At 36.3% G+C, this 12934-nt stretch overlaps 1 protein-coding gene across 3 annotated transcripts in view; it reads right to left on the bottom strand.

Annotated features, from left to right (window-relative positions):
• Positions 1–100: 100 nt before the first annotated feature.
• Positions 101–12934, bottom strand: part of ABCC13 (ATP binding cassette subfamily C member 13) — an 85532-nt gene continuing 72698 nt past the window's right edge. For all 3 annotated transcript variants that reach the window (XM_005670294.4, XM_084991719.1, XM_021070813.2), the window contains 7 exons: positions 12208–12334; positions 9957–10058; positions 7580–7723; positions 5083–5241; positions 3679–3845; positions 1732–1926; positions 101–1387 (listed from right to left, as the gene is read on the bottom strand). In XM_005670294.4, the coding sequence (XP_005670351.4) occupies positions 1255–1387; positions 1732–1926; positions 3679–3845; positions 5083–5241; positions 7580–7723; positions 9957–10058; positions 12208–12334 (1027 nt within the window). In that variant the 3' untranslated portion in view covers positions 101–1254. The remainder of the gene's footprint in view (positions 1388–1731; positions 1927–3678; positions 3846–5082; positions 5242–7579; positions 7724–9956; positions 10059–12207; positions 12335–12934) is intronic.

The raw sequence follows: 12934 nt of genomic DNA, 5'->3' as shown, positions 1-12934 counted from the left end.
GGAAACTTTTCATAAATACCCTTAGAGGATAAAGCAAGGTGGCACAAAGTTGTTACATAGCAAGGAGAAAAAAGACGATAAAAGGAAAGACTGATGCATCTTAACATGTTCAAATATTTTATTAAAATCATCTTGAAAGGAAAATACTATTGAAGTTTGGAAACTTCAAATGTGAAGGGCAATTCAGAGAAATAATGTTTCTAGTATGTAAAACTACCAAACAAAAAAACCTTTCAAAATATAATTAATACTACAAATCATCAATTTCTGATACATAACTTACTGAGTTTAATTCAGCCAAAACATGATGCTCCACAGAAAATATTTTCTTTACCCGAGTAAGTATATTATAAAATATTATTTTAAAATAAAGTGTATCATAAAACATTAGTTAACATATACTCTTTCCAGAAAGCAGCTGTATAGCTCAATAGTTTTTGTGATTTCTCCCATAATTTTATACACCTTACAGTAACTCAACACATAATAAATATGTATAAAAATATCTGAATCATATTACTCTAAAATGCCTAGTCATTCATTCTACGAATGTTTAGTATCAATGATCTGAAAGGTACTATCCTAGGAACCTAACACACAAACTTGGCTAAAATTGGGTTGTTGCCTTTAATGGGGAGACAGATAAAAAATTAAAATAGAGTATGATATCTGCCAGAATAAAGGTAAGCACATGGGACTAATCAGAGCACAGTCTGGATTAGAATGAAGAGCAAAGGGGGAATTCTGGGCATATTTGTGAAGAAGGTGACTTTCTTTGGGGGGGGTCACATGTGCGGCATATGGAAGTTCCCAGGTGAGGGGTCAAATCAGAGCTGCAGCTGCAGGCCTACGCCACAGCCACGGCAATGTCTGTGACCAACACTATGGCTCACAGCAACACCAGATCCTTAACCTACTGAGGGGGACCAGGGATCAAACGTGCGTGCTCATGGATACTAGTCAGGTTCATTACCACTGATCCACAACAGAAACTCCAAAGAAGGTGACTTCTGAACAGAGACTTAAAGTATAAATCATATATAGCATTTTGGGCAACATGGAGAAGGCAGATATTCCCTAGAGCATGAATGGAAGAGAGAAGGTTGGGTAGAGCCCAGGATGGCTACAATTACAGTGCTCATCTCTATTTCTGCCAACACATAGCTTAGGGGGATGCTTTTTTGCATTTCTCCCCTGTCATTATTTTTTCAAATATTGATTTTTTTATTTGGTATAATCAATATACAACTAAAGCTATTTATTTTTTGGCCCCAAGTCTTGTGTTATTCCTGCTTCTGTTAGCATTTCAAAGAAACGTCCTTTCTGGCGTATCAACCTCTGTGGTGTTTCAAATTCTGCGATTCTTCCAGAGTCTAGAACAAGCACCCTGCAATGTGAAAAGAATCCAGTCAGGTAACCTATAATCAGTGTTTCAGTTCACCCTTCTTGTTCTTGCTATAGTAAAATTTAAATTATTTGTGTGAGTTATGTCAGTACAAAATAAAGGTGATTTTTGACTCAGGAAATACATCAAGTTTTCTACTATTCCTTTAGCATTAACATATTCCTCTAGTTACTTTGGAAAGTTTCTTCTATGCTATTAGAGGAAATTTTGTGCCTCTCAGCACAGATAAAATCCTTTATTGGTGGTAAGTAATTAGTGTGTTTTGTATGCTCAATAGCTGCCTCTGTATAAACTGTTTTATTTCTGAAAAACAATAAAAAGCATACCTGTCTGAATCAATGACAGAATGAAGTCTGTGAGCAATCGTCAGAATGGTGCAATCAGAAAACTCCTTCCTGATTGTGGTCTGCACCAAGCTGTCTGTCTCAAAATCAATGGAGGCTGTTGCCTCATCCAAGATGAGAATTTTTGCTTTTCGCAACAATGCACGAGCAAGACAGATGAGCTGTCGTTGTCCAACACTGTTTAAAAAAACAGTAAAATAATTTCAACAGTGGCATTTATGGTCACACACTTTCTGTCCTAAAATTCTGATTATATGTTATTCTCTTCCTATTTCACCCATTCATTATCTCTCTCTCTCTTTTTTTTTTTTTTTTTTTTGTCTTTGCTATTTCTTGGGCTGCTCCCGCGGCATATGGAGGTTCCCAGGCTAGGGGTCCAATCAGAGCTGTAGCCACTGGCCTACGCCAGAGCCACAGCAACGCCAGATCTGAGCAGCGTCTGCAACCTACACCACAGCTCAAGGCAACGCCAGATCGTTAACCCACTGAGCAAGGGCAGGGACCAAACCCGCAACCTCATAGTTCCTAGTCGGATCCGTTAACCACTGCGCCACGACGGGAACTTCCATTATCTCTTTTCTTTAAGAAATATTCACTGAGTGGGAGTTCCCAGCATGGTTTAGCGGTTATGAACCCCACTAGTATCCATGAGGAGGCAGGTTTGATCCCTGGCCTTGCTCAGTGGGTTAAGGATCCAGCATTGCTGTGAACTGTGGTGTGGGTCCCACACTTGGCTCGGATCTTGCATTGCTATGGCTGTGGCGTAGACTGTCAGCTGCAGCCCCAATTCAACCCCTAGCCCGGGAATTTCCATATGGTGCAGGTGAGGCCCTAAAAGCCACATAAAATTCAGTGAGTGATTCCTATATGCCAGACTCTGGTCCAAGTTTTGCAAATACAGCAATGAATTAAACAGATAAAAGTCTGTCTATGTGGAGTTTACATGGGGAAACAAAAAATAAACAAGATAAGTGAGCAAAATACATAGTAATGAGAAGAATTCAAACATACAGAAAAGGAGGGTAGAAGTGTGGGTATGGGGTGGATATTTTAGATGGGTGTGCCAAAATATCCGCACTGAGAAGATGCCCTTTTTTGGCTCTTTTTACGGCCACACCTGCAACATATGGAAGTTCCTGGGCCAAGGGTCAAATTGGAGCTGCAGCTGCAGGCCTATTCCCCAGTCACAGCAACACCGGATCTGAGTCACATCTGTGACCTATGCCACAGCTTTGGGCAACACCGGATCCGAAACCCACTGAATGAGGCCAGGGATCAAAGCTGCATCTTCCTGGAGACCATGTATTAATCTTCTGAGTCACAGAGGGAACTCTGAGAAAATGCCCTTTAAATCAAGACCTGAAGAAAGTGGAGAGTGAGTCATGTAGATTTTCAATGGGAACTTGTTCCCGGCAAAGTGAATGGCAAGTATAAAATTCCTGCGGCAGGCAGAAACTGGCCTGGCATATTCATGAAAGAGTAGGAAAGTCAAGGTGACAGAAAGAGAGGGGGGGAGCAGGAGAGTAACAAAGAGGCTGAGTCATTCAGTGTAGGCTTAAGAGTATCCACCAGACTTTCCTTACCACATAAAGGAACTGTCCTAAAAGACATTAAACAGCTGTGAAGAAAAGGCAGCTCCTTATAACATTATTTTTAGAAAGAAAGCTATTAGGAGTCTTTGCAAAAGAAGTTTCAATTAAATAGTGACATTTCACACTGCATTGTTCCTTTGTTTTCCCTTTGTTCCCAGCCAGTGGCTACCATTCTATTTATTCCTTTTCTTGATCCCCTAGAGGAAATCAGCAGTGGTGCATTTTGAAAGACCAAACCAAATCCATGGTAGCTCTGGAGTGACTTCCCTCTGAGGCAAACTTGCTTCTAAAAAGCCTGGAAAGAATAACCTGGCAAGCTCTGTTCTTTGCAGCTTACCTGAGGTTTTCCCCACCCTCTGAAATCTCATGCAGCAGCTTCTTCGGAAGGGACTGTACAAACTCTTTTAAATGACACAGCTCCAGCACCTCCCACAGCTCGCCATCAGAATACTTGTCTAGGGGGTCCAGGTTCATTTGAAGCGTTCCAGAAAACAAAACCGGATCCTAGAGAATAACACAGTTACCAGTAACCTTACTGTCGCATGAGGCATACATACATTAAACAAGGAAAAACAAAATGATCAAAACTAAATAGTTATCAAATTCATTTTATACTGAAACCAATAGTAAGGAGAATCAGAATAAGCTACAAGTTAGATTAAATCATATAAACTCCCTCATTCTTCCTCCTCCTCTTATTAATAATGTCAATAACAACCTCAATAATAATGATGGTGATAGTAGCCATTTAGTCAGGGGATATGAAATAATGCAGAAAATAACCAAATAAATGCCATCTATACTATACACATAATATTATCAATCAGAACACCAACCCAGAAAGATAGGAGTCAGTATCTCCATTTGACAGATAGTGACCTGAAGGTTTCAAAAAAACTCTTGTTCAAGGACACACTGAAGGTAAGTGCTCAAGGAGATTTCAAAGAGGACAAGTCCATGCTCTTTTCAATACAACCAACATGCCTAGTGAAACTATTTTACTACACCTGTTTTGATTTATAAGTGAAGAACTGTTTCTTCTCTCCACTAAAATTTTTCCCTGCTAGAATTTCAGATTTTACGCAAATTTGTTTTGAAGTAAATTCACAAATGCAAGTATATATTTAAACAATATGACGAAGATCATAGTATTTTAAAATATTTTTAGAAAAAAAAAGATATTTCAGAAATGCTCAGCTTAAATCTCTCAAACTCAAATGAATAAGTCATCCTTGACTAGAGAGGCATATCATTCAGCCAATTTGCCTACTTGCTAATGACCAAATTCTTTTGATGCCACAGATGGAAAAATCAAAGGACTTGAGAAAAAAGATCTGACTAAATTATTGTTCTTTTAATTTTTTTAATGTTTCTAAAGTTCAAGTCAAAAGAGTCCTACATTCCAATTACCAACTAAGCAAAAGTCTCAGTAAATGTTTTTTTCTTTCAAAAATACCAATGCTTTTTGGTCTGATATCTTCCCTCAGATTTTATTTGTATTTATTATTACAAAGGAAACTTGCAAAGCAATGTACCAGTTTTTCAAATAGATAAAGGCACATCAGAAGACTTCAGAGTAAGAGTATTTATTAATAGGATTCGATTACATAGTGATTTTTCATTATGCACTTAAAATAAGCTGGCTCCCCCAAACAAATGCATATGCTTGAAAAGAACAGAGTCTATTAAAAAAAGTTCACCTGGAGGGGTTAAGAAAGACTAACGGCAAAATGGTCTTTACCTGCGGAATAATATTAAGTTTGCCACGAAGGTCATGAAGCCCAATAGTAGATATGTCAATTCCATCAATAAGAATTTTGCCTCCTGATCTTTCCACAATTCTAAATAGACAATTTGATAGTGTTGATTTGCCAGCTCCAGTTCGTCCCACAATTCCAATCTATAATGAAATTATCATAAAAGGTCTATATTATACTTTTTGTCAGGGAAGGGGTCTTTGTACTGACAATAAATACACTACATGTCGGTACTTTAAATACATCCCATGGTCAGTGAGATCTAATTTTACCAGTCAGAATAACCTTGACTGTCATGGAAGACGTAATGTGATTTTCAAGGATCGTCTTTATCCAGACACTCCTTACTCACTGGAAAGGCTTGGGCTAATATGCATGTTTCCTCTAGTTTTGAGTAATTTAGTTACCACCTAACTAGGGTATATCTGCAGCCCAGGAAGAGCAGGTCATCCTGAACCATCTATTAAGAGTGTGGTTATTTAAAAGACAAATAATGGGGTCATTTTCTCTGGACTTTCAAAATCAGGTTTCCCCATCATCCCTTTCCCCAACAAGCAAACAAAGGGGACTAGAACTCTTTCCTTAGATAGGCAAGAAAATCTAAAGAAATATCTGCAAACTTCTTTGGTGTACCAAAACAGCTACTGAATTAGAACTATTAAAGGTGGTCACAAATAATACATGAGGATTTGGGGCTTGTGAACAAAATAATCAGCTGTCATAAACATCCAGTGATTGCACATGTTTCTCTGGCCACGAGAATTAAAGCAATCTCCTCTGGGTGCCAATTTGTGTCTTGCTGTTGGCAGAAACATTAGGCAAAGGGAATAGTACAGTGGTTGGTTTGCCCTTAATAAAAGATTTTTTGTTTTGCTTTTTTTTTTTTGGCCATACCCACAGCATATGGAAGAACCTGAGTTATAGCAGTGTCGATGTTGGATCCTTAACCCCTTGGCCACCAGGGAACTCCAAAGATCTTAAATCTTAAATCCAACATACTACATCAGAAAAAAACATGGATATGTTGAATTAATTAGAATAATCAAAATTCCACAATGATTTCATTTGTTGCAAATTATTTCTATTCTTGATGTCAATGCAGTGGACCTGGTTTAGAGGACTAGAAAAAGATATTTGGGGTCATCAAAGACACGTCTCTGAAAAAGAGAATGCGGAACATTGCTTGCTAATTTTTAAAAGATTTTACTTTTATTTATTTGTGAAATATCAATCCGGTTAGGGAAATATGTTTTCATAAAACTTTTTGAAAACTATAGGAAAAAATACAGAGGTAAAAATCATCTAAAACCCCATCACCTAGAGAGAATCAAAACCCTATCACCTAGAGAGACTCACTATTTATGCTAAACTGTTCTGGGGTTATTGCTAGTATGTATATTTGATTTTTAAAATAAAAATGATATACTATCATACTATCAATAGCTTTGTATATAGTTTTCATTAACTAAATTACCCCTCAAGTATTCCCATGTCACTAATAATGGTCTTGGAAATATGATGTCACTGACTTTAAAAATATTCTCTCCTATGGATTTACTGGGTAGGTAGGTATTATCTTATTGTTTTATTGTTGAACTTCACATACTAGAGGAAGTAAAAACAAAGTATACTAATAGGGTATATTTTCAAAGGAAATGAAATTAGTATCATGACAAGAAATCCGCACTCCCAAGTTCACGGCAACATTACTCACAGGAACCAAGATATAGAAACAACCTAAGTGTCTGCCATAGATGAATAGAAAATACATGTGAATTATATATATATATATATATATATATATATATATACATATATATATATATACAAAACTCTGCCATAAAACATGAAGAAAATCCTTCCATTTGTGGTAACATGGGTAATCCTGGAGGACATTATGCTAAGTAAAAGAAGTCAGACACAGAAAAATATTATATGAGTTCACTTATATGTGGAATCTAAAAATGTTAAACTCATAGTACCAGAGACTAGAAGGTGATTACAGGAGCTGAGGGGTAGGGAAAATGGGGAGATATTGATTAAAGTGTACAAACTTTCAGTTATAAGATGAATATATTCTAGGGATCTAATGTGCAGCATGGTAACTATAGTTAATACTATGAAATTTGCTAAGAAAGTACATTTTAAGTGTTCTTAAGATTGTGGCAATCATTTCACAATATATGTGTATATCAAATTATCACACTGTACACCCTAAATATATATAAATTTAATTATTAATCATACCTCAATAAAACTAAAATATAAAATCATGTTTCACAATAGTTTATGAACAATTTAAAATATTTATTTTTATCTATAGAGGAAAAACTTATACTGTACATACCAACCATATGTCTTTATTACTTTCATATGAAATTTGAACAAATGACCATCGCATTCAATACCACAGTGTACTTTGGCCTTAATGAATATATTCAGATAAAAGGGAAAGTGAAACTTATGAAATATATATGTTACCTTCTCTTCCCCATGAGTCTGGAAAGTGATATCTTGTAATGCTAAACTAAGATCATCTCGGTATCGAGCCTGATAATTAATAAATTCCACTATCCCTTTATTGGGCCATTGTGATGGAGGCCTTTTAGACATTATCCAAGGTGCCTTAAAACAAAGAAATATTTTAAAAGTATAATTATAATAAAAAATACCTTTCCCCTCAAAATAATTCTCATGCATGTAAACAGTTAAAACAAAATTAATGAAAGACATTTGCAGATGTTATGATTTTTCTGAAAAGAGTATAAAATAATATCAACATAAACCTTATCCAGTTATAAGAAAATCTTAGAAATAAATTTTTACACATAAAAGGCTTCCCATCTTCTATGGAGTCATTACGAAAAATCTTATAAATCCCTACAAAGGAGCTGAAGGCAACCTGCAATTTTAGCTGAGATGAGGACAGTTTGTCATTTATTTATTTCCAAAATACTGAGTGTTTACTGTGACAGTCAATTCTTTAGTTGCTAGAGATACAGCAGTGAGAAAAACAGTAATTCTTGTTCTTACGGAGCTTACATGCTGGTGAGGAGAGACAGAAAGAACTGCATAGCTTAAGCAAAACGTTAGCTGATGATAAAACTTTGGAAGACAGGAAATAGGCAGGGTTTGTGTAATTTTAAGTAGGGTGGTTAGAAAAGGTTTGATTGGACATGGTGAGGAAACAAGCTACATGGATGTCAGAGGAAGAACTTTCCAGGTAAAGGAAGCTAAATACACATGCTAAGGACTTGAGACAGGGCCCTAGGCTGGAAAACTGGAGGAAGAGCAGGAAGTAGAAGAACACACAAAAGAGTGCGGTGCCCAGCCAGCAAGGTGAAGTGTTTTCATGAGGGGAGGTGATCACAAGTGTCAAATAATAGGCCAAATAAAGTGAAGATGGAGATGGTACCATTGGTGAACTTGACCAGAGCAGGTTCAGCGAAGCAGTGAGATTTAGAATATGTTTGACAAGGATCCCAAATGAATGAGAGAATGCAAGTACAGGTGACCATTGCAAAGAATTCTACTGTAGAGAGAAGCAGAGAAATGAGGCTATAGTGGAGTAAACAGGGTTATCCAGACAAATTCACTTTTTTTTTCCACACCAAAAGCTTTTGCAACAGTATCTGTCACCACTTGCATCAAATTACATAAAGGTGATTATTTTCTTTAAAAAAATGGTTTTTTTTGGGTGTGTGTGCACACATTGTCTTTTTTTTTTAATGAAAAAAGCATATATTAGAAAAAGATTTAGAAAACATAGAAAACAGTAAAATTTTTGCATTAGTCTCCCATGGCAGTAGGTTGAGCAAACTAAATATTGATAACAGTGATTGTGATTGTAACAGTCGACAAATCATTCATGGAATCTGTATGAAAAAGGAAGGTAATACCTAGGAAAAAGTCTAGAGGAAGATTCAAAGTTTAGGTAAGAGTTGGAGTTTGTAGAAAATATTTTAGCATCTTTACAGGCTGAAAGGAGCAAAGCGGTTGTTGAGGTGCTGAAATGTAGGAATTAGAGAAGGTCAGTGGAGCAAGGCCTGAGAAAAGACACGAAGAGAGTTACCAAAAATACAACTGGGCATTTGCAGGTTTTTATTTGGAGGAGTTATGAGCAAAAGAGGAAAGTTTCCTGAAGATTTAGATACCTTTATGGGTAGATTGAATGTGATACAAAAATTCAGCATATAACTTTTATCATCTGCCCTGTTAATTCATGGAACCAGGAGACAGAAATAACCTAGATTAGTAAAATATGCCCTGTCCTTAATCTAACTCTTCTCTCTTCCAAATTATAGTCCATTAAAGGGAACAAAGCAGACTGATTTATTCACCTCCTCTTTCCCATCCACAGAGATGCTAATGATGAGTAAATGCAACAGAAAGTATACGCAAGAAAGACACAGTTAATTTGAAAACTGCACAATCAGATTCTAAATAATTATGAGATGACTATATTAAGACACTTTTCTCAATGTAAAATCTTCACAAAGTTATAATTGTAGGTTGCATATTTTACTCTGCATTGGTAGGGGGCAAATCACCATGCCTCTTAAAAATAGATGATCATATTTCATTTTTATAACAATACTGAAATCAGATGTGTCTTAAAATTTATCGACTGTCCTCATTTAACTTGCAGGGTTTTTTTTTTCTATTTTGCTGATTACATAAAATAATAATGGTGTATGTTATAACAGATTTGGATTTTAATTTTGTTGAAATATTGGATATTACAACATGAATCTGGAAATGTAGGATTTGTTTAAAATTTATTTTTAAACTGTCAATTCAAGGTGCATTACAATATCTTAATTCTGCATCCATTTATTGGTTATTTAGGTGTGCTTACCTCTTTATCCATATTTTCATATTCACAAACTCTTTCAATGGACACTGCATTGGTTTCAATTTCACATGCTTTCCTTACCCAAAAATTCAAAGATTGAGTAATCTGGGAGTGAAAAATCGAGATCTTAATGAATATTAGTCTTTTACAAAATATTAATAATACTTTATAAAGTTTCATTTTTCAGAAATTTCATATACATTATCTCTTTGAATTATTTAATAATTTGAGAAGTAAGCATATTTATCCATAGAAACACATATGTGCCTCTTTAAGTTTGTTAATTCATTAATATCACGAACAGTGGTTATTTGGCAGAAGATGGAATGAACATAATTCGACATATATTAAAGGAGTTCATACTTGGTGTAAGAAATGATGAATACCAAGATTGATGGGATATGCCTCAAGAAATGTACATCATAAATGAGAAAAAACTCTGCACAATGTTACCTTTGGCATTCTTTACCATCTTTCTTCAGGAGGATTCTAATTTTCTGACTACTGCCTTTTTTTTTTCTTTCAAATTCTACTTTCTTTGCAAGTACCTTATGCCCAAATATTGGTTCTCCAAGGTTGTAACTTCAAATCTAATTCTAAAAGTCAAAAAAACTTTCACAATTCAGATTTTTTCCTGAATTTGGTGCTAAATCACTTGATGGCCAATGTGTCTTGAATTGATATTGGCCTCCTTAAAGTGTTTATTTAACCCACTTAAGGTGTTGGAGTTCCCGTAATGGCGCAGTGGAAATGAATCCAACTAGGAACCATGAGGTTGCGGGTTCAATCCCTGGCCTCGTTCAGTGGGTTAAGGATCCGGCGTTGCAGTGAGTTGTGGTGTAGGTTGCAGACATGGCTCAGATCTGGCATTGCTGTGGCTGTGGTGTAGGCTGGCAGCTGTAGCTCTGATTCGACCCCTAGCTGAGAAATTTCATATGCTACAGGTGTGGGCCTAAAAAGCAAAAAAAAAAAAAAAAAAAAAAAAAAAGAAAAGAAAAAAAAATCATAATGCACTTAAGGTGTAAAATTCATTTATTTCACTGCAGAACAAGTATTTCGTTGCAGGAAGGGGGACCCCTTTCGGGGCCCGAGTGTGGGCTCTTGTCTAACACTCAGAAATGAACTGTCTGAAGAGACAAATATGCTGACAAAGCAAAAGACTTTATTGGGAAGAGGCGCCAGGGCAGAGGGCAGCAGAGTAAATGAAGGGAACCTAGGAGCACTGCTCTGCCACATGGCTTGCAGTCTGAGGTTTTACAGGAATGGGATTAACTTCTGGGTTGTTTCTGGCCAGTCATCTTGCTTAGCCCATTCTTGGTCTGGCTCAGGTCCTTCTTGGCAGGACCTCTCAGCCAAAATGGATCTCAGTGCCAAGGATTCTGGGAGGTTGGTTGTCTTTTCCCTCCTTTTGGCCCCTTCCAAGTTCTCCTGGTTAGTCTTTAGGGCAGGACTATGATCCTTATCAGGGCCTCCTGTTGTGAGACAACTCATGCAAGTGGCTATTATTGTGCCTGGTCAAGATGGGTGGTTTCAGTCAATGGTCTCCTATCAGTTTGATTATAGATTCTGCCCCAAGCCCTGCATATATATACTTATGCATTATATTTCCTTCCTAGAGGTCTACGTTCTGAATTCTGAAATGCAACTGACCTTAAGGGTTTTAGAGAAGAGACTAAGGGCATGTACCCAAATCATCTAGACTCATCTTTTTAAAAATGTGGAATTATATTAGGCAGTTTAAGAAAATTTATATTTTACAAAGGGGGTCTGAACATAGTCATAAGCACTAGTGCTCTGCGATGTAATATAAACTAGAGCTTATAACAGGAAAAAATTCAAGCAGGGAAGAAGCAGAGCATATATTCTCCCCAGAGTTACGTTATCTCTTTGTTTAGTTTGAGCAAAGTGGATGGATAGGCTACAGTAGAGAGGGGCCCTAAAATTGTTATACTTTATAAAGCTACAAGGATAGGGGAGCAGGAAAATTCTGAGTAATGACGCAACAGCAAGAGTGCCCTAGTGCTCAAGCACTGGGCCTTGGGTATCAGTCTGCACTTGCTGTAAGCTAACTTAGAAATGCAGAGCTGGTCTTTTGCTAGCAACAAAACAGAGAAAGCAATGAGTCTCTAGGGTAACCCAGATTTGTCTCTATTACTTAGTTAATAGAATCTGTAATTCAGACAGGCAATGGAGAGGAAAGCTTAATTAATTGGATTATAAACATATCATATACCACAAAATCATTATTACTTACATTTAGGGCATAGGATATGGACAAACCAACAATTGCTGAATCTATAGAATCGCCAGCCAGCACAGCAAGCAGTGCAGCGAACAACACCATTAGGTTGCCAAGAAATTCAAGTCTAACAGACAGCCACCTGCCATAATGAAAAACATTCCTGAACTGAGATGCAAAAGCTTTGGTGCACTTAGTATGAGCTCTCCTCTTGGAAATGAAGAGGTAAACATCAACAGCCACTTTCTCTTTTTCCTTACTTACTTAGAACTCAATGAAACATAGGATTATTGCAATGACGATTGAGTAAAGGATTTCTCGGCATAAAAACATACTTTGCTTTTGCAGAACTTTGCTTTAAAACTTAGAATTAAACATCAAAAGAAAAGAAGACCAGCCAAAATGATGCATTTATTTTAAAATTTCATTGGAAAAATCGATTATCTTTCTGACTACATACACGTTTTTATGATAAAATTGGTCTCTAAAAGTTAAAATGTGCCCTACCATTTAATATTTGTTTCTCCTTTATCTAAAATATATAGCTTCAAATTTAAAATATTATAAATTACTGTATGCAAGTAAAATATATCCTACAAATATAAAGTACAACACAGCATCAAATCTTCGGTAATTCTAATAGCGTTCTGCATAAACTTGCAGGACTTTATTTTCACATAAAGTAGCATGAACTTTTCATATAGATACTAATAGGTATAATTTAACTTAAATGCACATTAAA

The sequence above is a fragment of the Sus scrofa genome, chromosome 13, assembly GCF_054392235.1.
Source record: "Sus scrofa isolate SSC_HxYL_T2T_F1_AM1 chromosome 13, Sscrofa_HxYL_maternal_Yorkshire_Landrace_v2.0, whole genome shotgun sequence".
In the NCBI taxonomy this organism is placed as follows: Eukaryota; Metazoa; Chordata; class Mammalia; order Artiodactyla; family Suidae; genus Sus; species Sus scrofa.
The sequence above is the reverse complement of the archived record's forward strand: the minus strand, read 5'-3'. Positions and strand labels throughout refer to the sequence as shown.